The following is a 19,288-nucleotide window of genomic DNA, read 5'->3' as shown; positions in this document are numbered from 1 at the left end:
CAGAGAAGGTGGCTGAGGGCCTGGGAGAGGTGGGTGAAGAGAGTCCAACAGAGGCCAAGTAGAACCACGACCCAGCTGTTTCAGGACATCTTCAGGGCAAAGTTAGAAAATAATGTCCAGATGCAAAGCTGCTCCTCTAAAGAGGAAAAGTCCCTTGGGAGAACATTCTAGAACTTTTCATTAAGATCTTAACCACAGATTGTACATTATAATCTCTAAAATATTTTCCTAATTAGTAGCCAACCCATGTATTGTTTCTTAAATTTGTAAAATCTCAGGATGACAAAACCAGCATCGAAGTTTGGGCCAGCAAACCAGTTTTGTCTAAATTTTGATAATGCTCATTAAAAAAAAAAAAAAAAAAGTAAAGCCACTTCCCTCAATACTATGACAACAAGTCCTCAAGCCCTGGCAGCACTGAAGGCACGGTTCCCAGATGCTCACAAAACATGAGCGTCTCCCCCTACGCCTGAAAGAAAGTTCTAGCAATTGTCAAATCTGCTTTGAAACAGATGGCATTTCTTGGAGGAAGCCAGCAGAAAAAGGAACTTTTTTCTAAAAATATAAATGACAGCAAATGATTATTTAAAAATTTTGTTTTTGGAGGTTCCATCAATTCTTACAATTTTGCTTAAGCGGCTGGACCCCAGGGGGTTTCTTTAGAATGCACCTCAGTGGGTGGAGTGACAGCAAGGGACCACTAAAGGCCAATGTGGTGCGCAGCAAGCCAGGCAGGGTTCTCAGGATGGGATGAGCCCTCCCCCACAGCTCACCAGGGCAACCCTGGGCCATCACCAGCCCTAGATGACAGCAGAGGAAACGGGCACACGGACGTGGATTAGATGGCTGAAGTCACACTGCTAGCAATGGCTGAGAGCGGGGTCAGCGCCGGAGTGTCTGGCTTTGGAGGCCATCTGAGCCCAAGGTCAGGCCAGCCCTCAGAAGCAGGAGAAGGGTCGCTGATGGAAGAGAAAGTGACCAGACGGTGACGCTCCACACCCTGCAGCTGCCAGGCTTCTGCCCTGCGCGCAGCACTCTCCCCCACCAGGGAATTCCTTCCGTCCCTCTGTCCCCTCTTTCCAACTTGTGACTCCCACGTGCACCCTGTGATTTACCACAGCTTGTGTACACCTTGAGCCTGTCAGGACATTGACTCTGCCTTTGTCTCGCAGCCTCTGGGCCCCGCCATGGAGCCTGGACCCCCACACGCCCGGACTGATTCTCAGGGCCTGGCAGGCGCACCCTCCCGGGAAGGCTCTGTCCGCTCAGGTCCCCAGGCTGAGATAATGGGCAATCTGTGTCTTTCATTTTCCAAGGCACAGAATGCAAAAGGAAGATGCCCAGCCAAGGACACTGTGTTCCGTTTTCAAGGCTAAAACATCTATTTAGTACAAAACTGCCCCTCCTCCTGTGCTTTCTCCTTCAGAGACAATTCTACCTGATCATGGAGGGTTCTAGAAATGTTCCCTGAGCACACCCCCACTGTCACGGGCGACTTGTGGGAGGACGCAGACAGGCACCTCTACATTTCCTTGAACGCTGTGCTCCTGCACACGTTAGTGCCATTAGCCTGCAAGCCCACTCTCCCGGTGTCACCCTGACCCAAGGTGGCGCTGCCCAATCCCACACTCTGTTTGCAAGGAAAGAGGCATTTTCCTGGCTAGCCTGACCTCTTGGCTCAGAATCTGGGCCAACTCTCTCTGTACGCTTGGTCTTCCTCCGGGCACCAGGCTTTTCTTTCCTATTGGATCAGATTTTGAAAGGGAAGAAACCCAGGCTTCCCCACGGAGCCTCCCCACGGAGCCTCCCCACGGAGCCTCCCCACGGAGCCTCCCCACGGAGCCTCCCCCACGGCGCTCACCCGCTTTTGCCCCTGCCTCGTTCTTGGTGCTCCCTTCTCACTGTGCCCTCCTGTTCCAGAGAGTGCGACTCTGCTCCGTCCAAACTGTGGCCACCTGTGGCTGCAAGCCCATGACACCAGGGCTGCCTCCTACTGTCCATGTCGCCTTGACTTAGGGATGGGACCCGGGGTCCACTCCGTGCTTTCCTGGAGCTGCATGTCAAAAGGTAGCAGGGTGCGCCAAGGCAGGTGGCTTTGTGGGAGAAGCCAGGCCTTGCTCCCGACCAGGGGGACATGCGTCCGAGAGACAGGGAAGCACAGCCCTGCAGAAGGTGGTCAGGGAGACGAGATGCTCTGAAAGTGAGCCCCTCTCCACGTTCCAGACAGACAGCATCTTGGCCGACAGGGACCACTCTTCCCCATGTATGGGACACACTCCACCGGCAGCCCTGAGCTCCTCTGCCATGTGCTGTTGATTGGATGGCTGTCCATCATCAGGCAATCAGACACCTCCTTATTTCACGACTTCCATTGTTCAGTTCCCTTAATGCAGGTAACGGTTATGACAATGTCTTTGAAGGGAAACACCCCCCACAATGAAGGAGCCAAGAAAGCACCAGGTAACATGACAGGAGAGGGTGCTGGGTAATTAATCTGTCAGATGGAGGGCAGTCACACCGTGCTCTCTACCCTTGCTAGCTGGAGTTCCTGAGTTTGACAAGAAAACCCCGAATGTGGTTCTTCTAGAGAAATCGCATGGAGAGAGACGCAAGCCTTTCGCAGACAACCAGGGTGACATATGCATGGAACACTCACTCTGGACACGGTTCCCGGCTGCAAGGAGCAGGTCTGCCTATGCACTTGGGGTGACATTTCACGGCTTCATTTCCCAAGCGATGGGACTTGTAATGACAGAGAAAAGTTCACGTGGCATCTTGCAGCACAGGAGTTGACACGTGCAAAAAGAACTTCTGCAGCATTAAACAAATAAAGCTGATGAGATTCTGGAATCGGTGGAGGTTTGGGGATATGTTTTTGGGAGAAATTGAAGAGTGAAAATGTTATGAATTGGGCACAAACTACATAAAATACATATCATTTTTCATAACAGTCTGTTTTGCTGTCAAAACACGGCAACAAGACTCTGTGTGGATTATTTACTTCACCTACTTTACTACTCTACTGTTTTTTTCAAGAGGAGCAGAGCCTTAAAGATGTGAAATTTGACTTCTTCCCACGACAGCGGCTCCCTGGCTCTAACGGGAGGGCTTCTGGGGACAGAGCAGGGTGACCTGAGTTTGGTTTTCTCTCTCCAGACATCTGGTACCAATGGAACTCCTGCTGTGGGGAGTGAAGGAAGCCTCCTAGAATAGCCCGGGATAGCTGCTGTTTCCACAGAGTCACGAGTCTGTCAGAGGTCCGCTCCGTCTTTGATCCATCACACCATGTTTGGAACACTGGGCATTCCCAGCTTCAGCCTCTGCCACTCACATGAAGACCAGTTTTACTCACCCTGACAGACACTTGCACCAGGCAGCCACTGCCCTCTCCAGTGGACACAGCTAAAGTCCAGCTCACACACTTTCTGCCCCAAACACTTCTTTTATATCTCCCCTACTGTGAACAAAGCCAAACCAGCTTCCAGCCAACCATTTCTCCAAAGCCTGTGATGCCATCAGGAGCCTGCTGGGGGGCTCCAGGTGATGCCATCAAGAGCCTGCTAGGGGGCTCCAGGTGATGCCATCAAGAGCCTGCTGGGGGGGTCTCCAGGTGATGCCATCAGGAGCCTGCTGGGGGGCTCCAGGTGATACCATCAAAAGCCTGCTGGGGACTGCTCCAGGGTCTTGGGTTTGGAGGGGTACGGTTAGCAGGGACTCCACCCACAGCTGTCCTGGTGGGGGACACCGGGTGGATTTCAGTCTCCCCTCAGCCCACAGAGCAGCAGCAAGTCTGCAGGGGCTGACTTCAGCGTGAAGGACTGAGCCTCAAGCCACTTGCTGAGCACCTGCTGTGACGGAAAACACTGTAGGTCCAAGATGGTGGCCCCGACTTCATCACACAGAGAGGAGGCCATGGCTAGGGCTAGGCTTGGTCTGTGAGGCCCTGTGGGCTGGGTGGGCAGGGGGAGTGGAGAGGAGCAGGTGAACGGGGGTGGTAGGCAGGTAGAGGTAGACAGGTGGAGGTGGGCAGGTGGAGGTGGACAGGTAGAGGTGGACAGGGGGAGGTAGACAGGTGGAAGTGGGCAGGTGGAGGTGGACAGGGGGAGGTGGGCAGGTGGAGATAGGTAGAGGTAGACAGGTGGAGGTGGGCAGGTGGAGGTGGACAGGAGGAGGTGGGCAGGTGGAGGTGGACAGGGGGAGGTGGGCAGGTGGAAGTGGGCAGGTGGAGGTGGACAGGTGCTCATCTGTCTGAGGTAGCACTGTGGCCATCACTTCCCTCCTCTGGTGGGGAGGACTGTAAGTGGCTCAGTTTGGAGGGTCCACCCTCCTGCTCCTGGTCTCTCTAGAGTGGCCTAGCCCCCAAGGACATGGGGACCTTCATGTGACCAAGGGCCTTCAGCATCAATGTTGGCCACCGGTCCCAGGGTCCAGGTAGAGGCCACCCCAGGATGGCTGAGGTGGAGGTGGGAATTCGTGAGTCCCTGGAGTTGGGGTTGCTGGTTTAAGCAGAAGGGACACTTCCACCTCTCTACACCGAGGGGGCCGCTCCTGCCCTTGCAAGCGGCAGACCCTGTGATGGCAGTAGTTCCCAGTGCCGACACTGATGGTGCACCTCTATGCCTCCCAACTACCTTCTCCTGCTGGAGAAACGGATCACTGAGCAGGGGGCAGTGCTGATGGACAGGCTGATGGCATCTGGTGCAGCGACGGAGACCCAGTGCTGCCACAGGCACCTGCTGCTCTCCAGCACTTTCACCAACGTTACCCCATAAGTCTGGGAGTTTTGTCTGCTGGGGAACGCTGCACGTGGCCCCCGCACCCCTGGACCATCGTCCATCAACAGTTCCTAAGGAGCACCTCCCCCTCACAGCTCCTGTCTGAGGCAGCAGGGACACAGCAACCCCGGGAGCTGAGTGAGGGCACACCCCGAATTCAGTCCAGGGCAGGATGTTTTTCACCCTGTGGGAAAATTAAACCTTTAAATGCTGAAAAACTTTTAATAACCCAATACCCACTAAACACCAGAACGGTGCTCAGTGCATTTGCCCTGAGAACACCCTTCTGATTGTTTTGTACAGTGGCTGCTAATGAGGTGCTAATGAGGTGCCAGGGCTGTGGGTGCAGAAGGAAGCATCAACTCAGCGTAAAAATAATGACTCCCTCAGCACACGATTGGCTCCACGCCACCAGCAGGAAGAGGAGTCTGGAGCCAGGACCCCTGAGACTCCAGGTATTCATCCTGAAACCAGGCCGGCGCTCATCTTCTCGATTTCCAGAACCCTGGAGTGCTCTGAGCCGTTTGGGGGGTGTGACACTTGGCAATCCTTCTCCACTTTACAGCACAAGTGCATTTCCTAAATCCTTCTTCTCCAGGGATTACAGTGAAATCAGCAGCCATAGCAGGGGCCCAGCTCTGGAAAGCAGGGCCATCTCTGGGCTGGGAGTGTCCTTGGCTCCTAGTGGCCCTCCAGCTCTCTCCACACCTGCTGCCCAGCCCCCAGCAGGCCAGATTCCGTTTCTGCCACAGCACCAGCCAGGGCCTTCCTTCCATGACTGGGAGACCTTCTTCCTGCCCTGGCCACCTCTGGCTGCCACTCCCTTCACCCCTTCCCCACGCTCCGGCTCTGCTCACACTGGTTTCTGGTTAAATCAGAGCTCTGAGTGCACGAGATCCACGCTGCATGGAACTATGAGCGTGTGAATAGGAAAAACTTCGACCCATTTCAAGGGTTTGAGACGCCACCTCACCCTTGAAAACAGGCTGCTGCTCTGCACAACTTGGTTCTGGTGTACCTGGGCCCAGGTCTTCTATGTTTGCAAGGAAACTGGGCAGAGACACAGCAGGAATGAGCTTGGTCAGTGTTGCCAAAACAAGTTGGGGACCTTTGTGCTCTATTACCATAAAATAGTTTCAAGATTGTAATCAAGCAAGGAAGCTGATTCTAAATTCACATTTCTAGACTCTAGTTGAAACGCTTAGAAAAGTAAGGGACTGATTTTGCTTGACCTAATAAAATTAGAAAGAGATTTCCTATAAGCAACTGGGATGGCTATTATTACTTTTAGGTCATTACTTTGGGAGATGTTCTGATTTTAATTCTTTAATGTGTACGAAGGCGTACTGCCACATAGTCTCTGCGTTTTGAGTTAAGGAAGGATTATAACAAGTAGAGAAAAGAATCCAATCATTGATTTTTACAAGCATCCCTGGAAACCTTCCAGCACTGTGTATGTCATAGGCCCATACATGTGGAAGAGTGTCAGCCCCATTCTGAGGACTTTCCATGTCCAAGGAGGCGTGACAAGGAGACAGAAGCAGAGGCTGAGGTCACACAAGGTCATGCAGCTGATGCCTATGGGAGCCGGGACCTGAATTCACAGTGCTGGGCTCCAGGGTCCCCCCTGTCGCGGTTATGATAACTGCTTCTTATCATGTGTTACAAGGAAATCTCAAGACTATGTCACTCCTTACTTGGGTGGGCAGGGATTCATTGTGAACGTCACACAACCACACCCCCAGCAACCACTGGGTGCTCCAGCAGAGGATGATAAATCTTGAAGAATCATCACCCTTTGATCTGAAGGCCCTTATGCCCCAGCTAGAATTCTGTTATAATTCTAGTCCTCAACCAGGATGCGGGCCCACTGGTAATTATGCAGATGATCAAGTAGATAATTCGGGGCAAATAACTTTCATGGTAGTAGAGGTAGTAAGTGGCCAAATTCCTCCACAACCTAAGCCTGGTGCTCGAATCAGAGTAGTCACAGGATATAGCAGCACTTGGTTGGGATTTTTTAACAGCTGTCCGCCAGGACTACCCAACCTTATCGGACCACAGAGTACCTGGCTCGCACCACACCATGCGGAACTTGTGGTAGTCATTAACAACCTGAGAACATGAGCTCATGCGCCATAGGTAACAGGAAGTCACAGATAATGGCAGTGACAGCCTCAGACTGTACGTAAAATATCACGTGCATGGGCCAAGGTCACATCAACCCTACAGTCTCAAAATTCCAGTTAGCATTCCACTTCCGATTACAGTGACCCAACTAATGTTTTTAACAAGGTAAACGTGTTGAAACAACTGGAGTTTAGAAGTAAAATCTTTCAATTGGCTCCAAGTACTGACGCAACATGTTGTTACGATTGCAGCTAACAATTTTGTGGCAGCCTCATTGTGGACACAGAATGTCCACTTATGAGATGTCAAAAGGTGTTGAACAACTCATCAAAACCGCCTTTGTGAAAGAAGGGAGAAGTAATCCCAGGTGTCTTCTGTCCATGGATGTAAGAAATTAACATCCTTGATTTTGTTATTTTGATATTTACATTGGTTTGCAGTAAGATTAAAAGACGTCAAAAATCTAGCTTATTCTGTCTTCATATTTAAAACTGCAAAACAGTCAGTTTTGCTCTGGCTTTGTTTGCCTGCCTCTGGCATTACTGAGTGTTTTTCTGAGGCACTGAGATGCAACATTACATTAACTTTGTTATTTTCAGATGAGAGAATTACCCACACAGAAAATCACAAAGACTCAGCTATTTTGGGGACCTTGACTTGATAGAGAGCATTTGTGTTCCACAACCTGCCATGTGTTTCTTACATTTCTGCCTCTCTTGCAATCAGACTGTGTCTACATGGCCAGTTCTGGCCAGTGACTGCAAGCAGAAGCATCGTGAGTGAAGGCAGGTATCGCCCACTGAGCTTCCCGCTCTGAGCCCTGCAGCTGGGAACTTGGAGGCCCTGTGCTCCAGAGGGGGGCTCCACAAGGCAGAAGGACATACCCCAAGTCAGACTCTGCACTGAAATGCCCAGTCTTTGCGCTGAGCCTGTGATCTAGGACCTATGGAAATTTGAGTTTCTGCTCTCAATAAAATTCCCAACATAACAGTTGAAATCTTTCCGTGATTGACAAAAAGCTAAGACAATTTTGAAAAAGCAGAGCCGAGAGGAGGGTCCGGGTCTGTGTGGTGTTTGGCCATGGGGCATATGCTAAGACCGGAGGAGGCTTGGACAGGAGCAGGAGAGGTGACGAGAAGATGAGAGTCATGACGTGGATCAGGAAGGGTGAATAAGGCACTCACAGCAGCGGGAGGGGCTGAGCGGCCCAGTGGGCAGGTCAGGATGGCTGCACACAGGGTGGAGGGGTGAGCTGCTCTTAACCAACAGCGCACAGAGAAGTGCCCCTGAGGAGGGACCTGAGATGCCACAGGCACAGTTCTGAAGCCAGCGGCAGAACACAGAGGGCCCATCTGCTGACAGTGGGGAGGAACGGCCACACACGGCCTTTCCCATGAAAAGACAGACGATGCAACCACTTCCACTCCTTAGGGAGTTTTTTTTTTTTTTTTCTTCCTAAAAGACAAGAGAGAAAATATTGGAAGAAGATATTGGCAGCATCTAAAACCCACACGAGGAAGTGAGATCTGGAAAACAGAAAGAATGCCTGAAAACCGAGAAGGAAAGGCTGGGAAACCAGGAAACTCAACATTGAAATGAGAGCAAATCCAAATGGCTGCCAAGGGCCCAGAGGGACATCCAAATGGACACACATAGGACACCACTGAGCACCTCCAAGGGCAGCGCCTGGGGAGGAGGATCTGGCCGCCTGTTGGCAAGGAGGTGTGGGACTGGCCACTCTGGAGGGTCTCTGGCCACACCTAGAGGAAATCAGCAGAGCCCACGGGCCCAGGAGCTCCCAGCTGCACGTCTGCCCCCAGAAGCCGGCAAGTGAGCTCTGCAGAAAACCTGTTGTGATGACCAAAGGACGGAGGGGGCTGGGCTCCTCCCCAGGGCAGTGGAGGGGCAAACTGAGCCTTCACACAGCGGAATCACATGCAGGCATGAGGAGCCGCCAGCCAGGTGGCCGCTTGCAGGACGTGATGTGCAGGAGACATCTAAGAGGGAGGCCCAGGACACAGCGTGGTCCCTGCTCCCTGAACGTGCACACGCAGGATAGCACTTCACCTTCCATGGGGCCCCAGTGCACTGGAGAAGGTCTGTCCCAAACTCTGAGGTCCCTGGGCAAGGAGGGCCCTGTGTGAATGCAGGGCTTCCCCTCTCTGTACCCAAGTAAAAAGTAAGTTACAAGAAAAGGGAGGTTAAAATTAATACACAGGCAAAAACTTATAACGCATAATGAAAATGTGATCCTTTTCCTGTCAATAATAACACGTTAGAAAGGATGATGCAAACAAGGTCTCACTCACAGATCATGAAACACTCTGTGATCCTGTGTGGAGACCCTCCAAGGTGTCCTCAAGGACACTTGATTTGTTGTTCACACCCTGTCTGTCCCCTTTCCTGAGGGGTCAGGACCTGTGATTTGCTTCTGTGGAGCAGAAGGTGGCTGGAATGCTGGGAGGTTCTGTCTGAGATGAAGCCAGAGAAAGACTACAGCCCTATCCTGGGTGCTCTTGAGACCTCACTATTCCCTCTGGGAAAGCCACCACCATGTCTCCACCACCACGAAGACGCCCACCTGCCAGGGACTGTGGGAGCCACCCAGGAAGGCACTGCCCACCACCCCTGAGTCTTCCCGGAAGCTTGGCTCTCGGAAGCTTGGCTCAGCCAAACCTTCCAAGGTGACAGCGGTGCTCGCCCACGGTTCTGCTCAGCTTCACGACGCACCAGAGCCGAGGCGCCCAGCCAGGCGGTCACGGCAGCTGCGAGATGGGAGATGTGTGTTGCTTTGAGCCACTGGGTTTTGGTGTAGTTTGTTACTGGGTAATAGGTAACTAAGGCAGAGGCCTGGGAATCCATTTAACAGAAAGAGTTTCTAAGTTAATAAGAAATAACAACCTAATTTAAAATGGAAAGAGGGTGAAATATAAAATTTCAGTGGCCACCCCCAAAAAAATTCAAAGAAAAAAATCCCAACTATATGAAAGATGATAAGCCTTAATAAAATAAAATATATGTGGGCTGGGGATGTGGCTCAAGTGGTAGCACACTCGCCTAGCATGCGCGGGGCGTTGGGTTCAATCCTTAGCACCACATAAAAATAAAATAAAGATGTTGTGTCCACTGAAAACTAAAAAATAAATATTAAAAAAATTCTCTCTCTCTCTCTCTAAAAAGAAAAAAATAAAATATATGTAAGTTTAAAAAAATGAGATGCTTTGCCAGTGAGATTAGGAAGTCCCATGATCTTGGGGTAGGTGGCCGGATGTTCTGGTCTCATGCTGTCAACAAGATAACCAGGAGAACCTTTCCTATGGAGAGTTTGATGACTCTGTCCCATCAGTGTGTGCAGTGTCCCCACCCTTTGGTGCAGTGCCCCGCTTCTTGAAGTATGAAGGCACAAGAGCCAACCTGATGTTCAGAGTGGTCTACTGGACTGCTGCCCGCAGGAGGAACCAAGGCTCCTAACTGTCCACAGGCTCGTGATCCATGGCACACCACACCAGGGGGCTCCAAGTCTGAGTTACCAGAAAGATGGCCAGTGTACTTGTACCAAAATAGGTGCCCCCTCCAGCCACCATGAAGAGCATGTCCCTGCTACTGGAAACCCTCGTAGGCCTGCTGGGTTGTGTGTGGACCTGTCTCACCTGCGTGCAGAGAAAGGCCATTACCCCCTGGAATCTGGACTTTCAGTCTCTACCTTGAGCCTCTGGTACTGCATAAACTTTATACAGTGAGTGGGTCATATTTTCTCTTATCAGAAAACCTCTTAGGGGCTGGAGACGTTAGACGACATGCACATGATCTTGTGCATTATCACACAATCTGCTTTTCTCAGTCCTTCCTGAACCATGAAAGCAATGATATTCATGGCAAGAATTGTAAAATAGTCATAGTAATGATAGCTGTGGTCTAACTGTACAACTGGCTTGTGGAGGCCTGGACAGTAGTGACCACCTGCAGGGAAAGACAAGTCTTTTGAGGACCCATCTTTCAGAGGTCCAAGACGCGGTGCCATGTCCTGTCTTCTGAACAACTGCACAGTCTCTGTTGTCCTGCGCTCAGCCTGGGCCACACTCCAGGGCTGCAGCTCGGCCCTGGGCCCGGGCTCCTTGGCGCTGAGCTCTTGGACTATCTTGTGTGGACAGAGACAGGGATGCTGAGACATGTCATAAGGTGTCTCCTGCGTTCACTCATTGCCAGAGGGTGTGGTGTCAGTAGTGTCCGTGAACCTGAGCTGAATGGGAGCAATCTATTCTCTATTAGATCACTATCATCATGAAGGCAGATCAAAGTCACAGCAAGAGAGTAACATTTATGTTACTTTTAATTGGGTTTGGGCTTTAAGTGCATTTATAGGGGAAAAAAGCCCTACAGGTTACTTTAATTATGATATTATAACAGTCAGGGGTGTCACCCAAAATTAAAATGTAAATATCTAAATGTATGTAAAAATTATATAAATACTTCAAACCTATTTTCAATTTACAAAAGATCTATCTGATGAGGACCTCGTCTCAGGGCACGTTGATAGATGCTGATATTCGTGGAGTTCACGGAGAATCTCTCCACTCTGGTAACATCTGGAACTGCTCAGCCTCAGAGGCGGAGCGTGGATACGAGGGCTCGTCCCTCTGCCAGCTGTGCGCGTGGACCCAGGAGACTTGGCCAGAGCTTGAGCTTCCCAGCCTCGGCCACGTGGTGGATGAAACCCAGCCTGCCTTGCTCCTGGTCTTGCAGAGCTCAAGTTCCAAGAAGGCGAGAGGCACCCGGCTTGTCACCTGAAGAAGGTGCAAGGCTCCGGTGTGAGTGGCCCGGCCAGCCACGCTGAGGGCTCCTACCCTGTTCTGGGATCTTCGTGCCATATGGGTTGGTAGTGATATTTGGGGTCATTTTAGTGATTTTGCCCACTTTTGAAGTTAAGGAAAAATGCACACAAAGTGCAAATGGTTGAGCAAAGTTCTCCTCGACGATCCCCTGGCTGCTCTGGTACCTCCCACACCCCTGTTAAATGCTTGTTTCCAACCAGTTTGATAAATAAAATTACCAATTGTTCTCTGATGTGACTATAAATTAAATGAGTAGAATTACCATAAAAAGTGGAATTGAGGGCTTTCAGAAAGCATCTTACATCTAATTTGGCAAGGACATCTGAAATGATAAAAATAACTTGATTAAAATCAGCTCGTCAACTCGGGTGGATTAGCATAAAAACCAATTGCATCAAATACATTCACCATAGAAATTCAACCTCAGCTGTCCACAGAGCAGCCGTTAGGAAGCCCTAACTTGTTTAAAGTAATGATCCAGCCATCATCCTCGGCTTCCTTTTGATCCACTGGCATGTCTACACTGCCTGCTCGATCCATCCCTTCCACTCTGGCTTTGCCAGACCACCCCTTTCTACAAATGCACAAAGCAGGGGTGACCCTGACTCTGTCCAGAGGGCCTCCAGGCAGAAGAGGACCAGCTTTCCTGAGGAACAAGCGAGAGGAAAAGCACCCAACCCAGGAGAAGACGGAATGGGTGGCTAGACCAGCAGGGGACGGACATTCTTAGGACAGGAGTGGCTGGAAAGAAAATCGAGAGAACTCTTCAAACCGTGGACAAATTCGGAGGAACAACAGGAGAAGAGCGTGGGAGGAGGAGGTTCATAGGGACCAAGAAAATGCAAAGTGGAACAAAAAAATAATAATCATGCAGGAATTAGGAGGGAATCAGGAGAGAGTAGAGGAAGACGGACAGGCTCCTGTTCACTGACTCATAAAAGCAGAGAGAGAAACCACACAGAGCGAGAGGGAATCCTAGGCTGGGAGGAAACACAGCATGAGGAGGTTAAGGCAATCAGGGCAACTGGAAAGAGTGGACAGGACAGCGGGAAAGACAGAAACAGCAGGCTCTCTCTGAGGGAGAGGCCACTGGGAGGAAGGCCCAGTCACTGACGCTGGGGTCTGGAGGTGGCTGGTCCTTAGGTGAGGGGCAGGGAAGGACCAGGGCAGGGGCAGGCAAGAGGAGACTGAGGATGCCAAAGCTGTGTGATCCAACAGCCACAGCCCAGGCTGAAAAGGCGCTGGTGTGGCCTGAAGGTGTCCTCGACATCCCCCAGCTCCTCAGGACGTGACTGCACTTGGAAACGGCAGAAGTGATTAAGTTAAGATGAGGTTCTTGGGGGGCCCTGACCCCATCCAACTGGTGTCCTAGAAGAAGAGAGATCAGGACACAGATGTGCACAAAGGGAAGAGCCTGCGAGACCCTGTGACTGCGAGGCCAGGAGAGAGGCCCAGGAGGGGCCCCCCAACCCACCTGGCCTCACTCCAGCCTCCAAGAGCGTGAGTGAACCTTTTCAGCTCTTCAGCCACCTGGTGTGGTCCCATTTCAGCAGCCCTCCAATAACAACACCGGCTAACGGAGGCTCCAACAATACAGGCCACAGCTGAATGGAAGAAGGGAATGGGGTTGAGAAGACAGAAACTGGGAGAGGAGAGGATGAGTTCCCACATAGCATAAGCCATCTCCAATCAGGAAAGACTACAAAGAAGTGAAACAAAAGGTGTTTACAGAAATTTTTAAACAACACCCCTCTCTAAACTTCTCAATGAAATAAATGCCAAGAACGAGTGTAGGTGGACCAGCAGTCCGAGGGCGCTCAGCCGCCCCTTGGCTTCCCGCCTGGGCTCCAGGCCCTGCCTCTGCCCAACCACCCCCTGCTGTGTTTTCTGGCCAGCAATATCACGATGCTTCAAGGGTACATGCTACAAACACAACCCATAAAGCCAATTCTCATTTGCTAAAACACCATGACCAATGCATTCGATGTTCAGAGAAAAACAGAAAATCCCGATGGCATGTGATGCACAGGGTGCCAGGAGTGAGAGGATTCTGTGCTCAGTGTCAACCAGAAAACGCCCTTTGACTGAGCATTGCTTTGTTGCTAAAAATGTCCACTCTCCCGGCACTGCAATTACAAAGTACTCAACACCCTCAATCTTCCTTTGATGATTCATGATCTTGCTGCGCCTGAAGGGCACCGACTCAATTTCATCCTACAGCTTTTGATGAGTGCCCACTAGGAGGAAGGTCTGGGCTTGTTCTGAGGTCCTGTACTCTGGCAGGCCAGAAGCCACATGGCTTGCCTTCCCTGGGAGCATCCAGCCCGGCAGGTGGGCGCCCAGCTGCTCCAGGAAGCACAAGTCTCCAGAAGGCCCAAAGCACTCAGGAACCCAGACAGAGGGAAGGGCTGATGCTTCATGGAAAATCTGACATCCAGAGGGGCCTGCAGATGGGTGGGATGCAACAGGAAGACCTGGCCTGGGGCTGCTCAAAGGGGGCTTGAGACCTGCTTGTGTGCCCAGAGTCCTGAGTTAAACGCTTCCCAGGACAGGCCACTGGGTCCTCAGGGGGACTGGAGGTAGACTCTTGTTCTGGTATCTGGAAGAGGAGACTGAAGGTGAAGAGCCATTCACTCCTTCCTCATTGTGAGCTGCACCTCCCCAGTTCCAGTCAGAGCCTCAGGCAGGGGAGGGCAAGGACGGGGTGGGGACATAACACAGCAGGCCTCACCAGAGCCTGCACAGGGCCCTGCCCTTACACGGCACAGAGCAACACTAGCACCAAGGAGGGAAGCCACGGTGGAGAACTGTTGCATCCTGAGATAAGTGACTTGGTGACAATCATTTTTTTTCTTGTCCCCCAGCTTTCTCTTATGAGATTAAAGTATTCTTTTGAAGAATCTTCTCAATGCCTGCCACTTCACTTGGCTCTGAAATTTCAACGTGAGTACCTCTCAACCAAGAGTCTAAAAAACTAAGATGGCAGTGGCATTTAGGAAGTGTGATGGGGCTCTGGGCCCCATGTGAGGACGGTTGCTGCCTGTGTCTCAGGGACAGGAGGGATGCCCTTCAGAGTCCAAATGCCTGCCACCGCAGGTGGTGAAAAACACCCAGACGCTGTGCCCTACATCAGAATGAAACTGCGTTGAAACATCATCCAGGCATTTAAGGTCCTATGGGCGGTCCCCAAAAGGTGCTGTGTGGGGTACGCACAGTGAAGCCCAGTGCAGGGGGGCCTTCCTGGCCACACCTTCCAGACTCCCGGCCTGCTGGCAGGACGTCCCTAGCTCTGAGCTCTAGGAGGGAGCAGGGCAGAGCAGTCCTCTTGGCCGCTGCCTGACCTCTGCACGCCATTCAAGCCTCCTCTAACTGGGAAACGCAGCCCAAGTGGCCAAGAGCCCTCTGCGATGCCGGGGAAACCAGCCACTTCTGATAAAGCCCTTCGGAAACTTAAACAGACCAACAAAGGAAGAAAACAGAGCTCGTGTGCTGAGCGGTTCCACTGGAACCGACTGGGAGCTATTTCTCATTTCTTTTCTATTTCTGAGATAGCATCTCGCCACCTGGAATTTGGAATTTTTGTCTCACATCTGATCTTCGGGCTTTCATAGCTCGATGGTCTGTACTGCAGAACTTAACCTACCGGGAAGAGGATTGACTTTGAATAACAGGGAAGTGCTAAATGTTGTCACAGCTCCATAAACATCACTGAAATCTTGGTTTACAAATGACCTGTTCACGACGCCTACTTTTCTCAATTCTGCTTAATCATGCAATTCTAGATATTCATTAAAAAAAAAAAAACCTTAAATTCCTCTGAAACGAAACATATGAAATCACAGCACAAATGCTATTAACCTGACTGGGCTTTGATATCTTAGAAAACGAGGAATTTCATGCAGATTGGGCTGGGAGGGCCACATGCCAGGAACCCCCACCTTCCCAGTCCACACCAGTGGGACAAATGGCAGTGTCACATGCCACGCTGTCCTTCCCCATGCTGAGATCACTCTACCTGCCTTTGCATCTGTTCAAGTGGCCCTCATGCTCCCCTTCACTGTTTCCCAAACTCATACCCTTTCCACAGATTTTCCTGAAAATCGCTGTATTATATACTTAGAATATGGCATGCTTTTATGGTTTGCAAAAGGTCACTTTTCAAAGGATTTACTCGCCCAATCCTGGAGTAAAACATTCTAGAATGTTCTGAAATAGTTTCTTTTTAGAAACCTATAACTATTGGGACACAGTGATTTAAAAGTTTGGCAGGAAACAGTGAAATAAGAGACTGAAAGGAGGTGAAGAAAATTAAGATTGGCACAACATTACTAATGATCAGTGTAGAAAGTATCACATGCAAAGGAAAGGGAAGGGCCAACAGTGAAGAAATGAATGGCTTAAATACACGTGGCTGAAGGGAAGACCACCGATGCAACATGCTCCCTGCTTTTATCAGGCCCCAAACGGGACTGGACTTAGAAGACCAGTTAACTTCACTGCATTTTTTTTTTTTTTTAACAGACCAAACCAAACCACGAACTAGCCTTTCACAGCCGGTTTCAGAGTTAGAGATGCTGACTTGCTTCCTTGCTATGGAAACCTTACCATGTCCCTCGACTTGCTGGACAACTTAATTTCATGGTGAAGTGGGAAAGTTTCCATCAAACTCTGTAGGGATGGTCCCACAGCAATTCTGAGTGGGCTTGCTCTGCCCTAGTTCAGGCTAAATCACTTCTTCGAGTCCTCTGACAAACACATCTGTCCACCCCAGTAAGGTGGACTGACTTCCCTCTAACTAGAGGGCTCTCAAACTTGGGAACTTGGCAACTTGGACTTGGTGATGGGCCAACATGAGACAACACAGAAGGAGGAAGGTACACCTTGGAACCCTCACTATGAAGACAGGAGGTGAGTCAGGCCCTGGGGGCTGCTGGGGAAGGAAGAGCCTTGTTCTGTCAAACACCCTCGGGAGCCCAGGACAACAGGGCCCTTGCTTGTTCCTCATGACTGCCAGCCCCTCTCAGCCTCCCACTCTTGGACTTGCAGAAGCCCTACATGCTTGTAGTCTCTAAAGTTGAATGCACATTGAAGGTTGGGGGGTCTATCTCACCCTCTGCAGCCCACCTCAGTTACAGGCTGCCACTGACTGCCACATCCTTGATCTTTCTTGATGGAGACCTGTGTCACTGGGGCCATCATTTGACCACATCCACCCATACTTCCTCCCACAGTCAGGGTTGGGTCCTGGGTTGCAGTGTCTTTTGTGCTTGGGTGCTGATCAAGACCCGGTTCTGAGGTCCCTGAGCATCTTCGGGCCACAGAGATGGTGCAGGGCCATCTGACAGTCCTGACAAGGTAAATATAGGCACTCTTGTTTATGCTTGTTGAACCCATGGGCTCCCAGCAGGGCCACTAACTATGTCAACTCTGAGTGACAGCTACCATAGGGTGAGCTGGGTTCACTCCTTCCGACAGAGCTGTCAGGGCTGAACACGGGGAAGGCCCTGCGACTGATCTGCAAGACATCTGGTGCAGCTGGGAAGCCTCCCAGGGCCCTGAGACCTCCAACTGGTCTCAGAACTGGAGACCTTGTGGGAGCCTCACTGTAAGAACTAAGGACCTTCCAGATTTTTCTTAGAATAGGGCCACTAAAATGGTTTCAATCAAGAGATTATATAACAATTAAATGCTGTGTTTATGCAGGAGTGAAAAAGAGAAATTTGAGAATACAGTCTGAGCCACTGGGTAGAACTGTTTCCATTGGCTGACTATGATGCTAAAAAACATTACAAACACGAAGAGGTAGTTATGGCAACACAGCCCAAGCCCCCAAACTGATGTAGATATCGCCATGGACTCTGTTTCCATGTAAAAGATAATATTCCTTCTTAGAATAATATTCAGGGAAGACTGAGGACAAAGCACAAAGCACTATAATGTTCACAGAGGCAGAAGTTTCGATATTGCTGAAATGTGGGACTATGATCACAAGCACAATAAAAATAGTGGATGAATCCCAGAGTATCAATGAAGTATGTGCCAGCCTCTCTCCCTGTAAGGATGCTGATTCTACCCATGTGAGTCTTAGGATTTGGAAAGAACCCTAGAGATGGCTACTCAGTCTCCCCCCAGGGCAGGAAGTCCTCCCAGATCCTGGGCCACTCCCCTGCCCCAGCTGACTAAGAAATTAAGAGAATGTCAATCAGCCATTGGCACTGCATTGCTGGTGAACTTCTGATGGCCAGAATATCACCTGTAACACCCACAGGTGTTTCTGATGAGCTCTTTCAACAATTCTTGCAGGTCAGTTAGGTTTATCTTGAATTCCACTCAGGAAAGGCCTTTCCCCAAGAGCATTGGAAAGGCAATGTGTAATGGACCACAGTGAAGATCTCTTTCAATTACACTGAAATAATTTATGTTCATCCTGCATGAATGGTGATAATTGCTGGAGTCCACAACTTGGTACAAAATTGTAAATTAGATTTACCAACCAGTTTTTCACTTTAAAAACAAAATGGTAGCAGAGTTTTCAAGTGGACATCGTATTTTGTAGTGTCTTTTGTGCTTGGGTGCTGATCAAGACAGAATTTCAACAATGGTTAGTGAGATTATGAGAACGTACCGCATGCATCTAGAGATCCTAGATCCAATGTTATAAACGATAATATTCTCCCATGTAATTTTCTAACTTAACATCAGCAAAAGTTGAGTTAAATGTAAAGATACTAGTAACAGAATGGTATTCTTAATAGAACAAAGCCAAAAAGGTGAATAAGTGGGACACGAACATCACCATGACCTTACCAAAAACCAGTTCCTGGTGCTGCAGAGTGGGGAGCCAGCAAAGGTAAGGACAGTCCATCTAAGGCAGCCGTCTAAGAGGAGAAAAGGGAGCTTCCCCTGTGTTTCTTAGAAGCATTTATAAAATTGTGTTAAACATAAAAAAGTTGAGCCAACTAGACATCAATATGACTATGAAATACTAACAACATGGATCATTTCACACACTCTTCTTTTTTATGTATTTCAATAAATATTCTACTTCTTTAAAAGAGGGACATCTGTGGGTCACCTCCTCTCTCTGAGGAACTTGCCAACATCATTTCCTTTGAATATTATGATTCCCAGGAGCTACTGGGCTCATGATTTTCCTATTTATCTTGAATTTTCCTATTTATCTTGAAGGAGGTGTCTTCTGCTCAGAAAGTAGCTGTCTGCCCAACAGTGAATGTGCTCGGGGCCAGGAGTGGGATTAAGTGCTGCCTTTGCCTCCAGATCCACTAGAGTTTTATCCAAACCCCACCTGAGAGCAACATGGCAGAACCAGGACATCTATTGGTTCTGGCCATGAGCTGCAGAATAAGTTGTATAGTCTTTCCAAGACACCTGGAGAACCAGGCACTACCTGGAATCACCTCGAGCCTGTGCATTCCTAAGGATGTATAAACTTGGGTGGGAAAAATGTCAGGATTTTCACTTGTAGGAGTCATTCAGCACTTCTAAAATTCTGGTTGACTGTGGTAGACCCTAGAGGTATTACAATGCCTT

General features: G+C 50.0%; 1 protein-coding gene across 2 annotated transcripts in view; it reads right to left on the bottom strand.

The window, feature by feature from the left end:
• The window catches only part of Ube2ql1 (ubiquitin conjugating enzyme E2 Q family like 1), a 42,329-nt gene that overhangs the window by 11,320 nt on the left and 11,721 nt on the right, over window positions 1-19,288 (bottom strand). The window contains exon 2 of one of the 2 annotated variants that reach the window (XM_048813973.1): window positions 12,073-18,615. The exons of the other annotated variant lie outside the window; for it this stretch is intronic. Within the exon in view, the coding sequence (XP_048669930.1) occupies window positions 18,541-18,615 (75 nt within the window). The 3' untranslated portion in view covers window positions 12,073-18,540. Of the gene's footprint in view, window positions 1-12,072; window positions 18,616-19,288 lie in introns of those variants that run through there. 2 annotated transcript variants of the gene reach the window in all.

Source organism: Marmota marmota, unplaced genomic scaffold (assembly GCF_001458135.2).
Source record: "Marmota marmota marmota unplaced genomic scaffold, marMar, whole genome shotgun sequence".
NCBI classification, from domain to species: Eukaryota; Metazoa; Chordata; class Mammalia; order Rodentia; family Sciuridae; genus Marmota; species Marmota marmota.
This window is presented reverse-complemented; position numbering and strand designations above follow the sequence as displayed.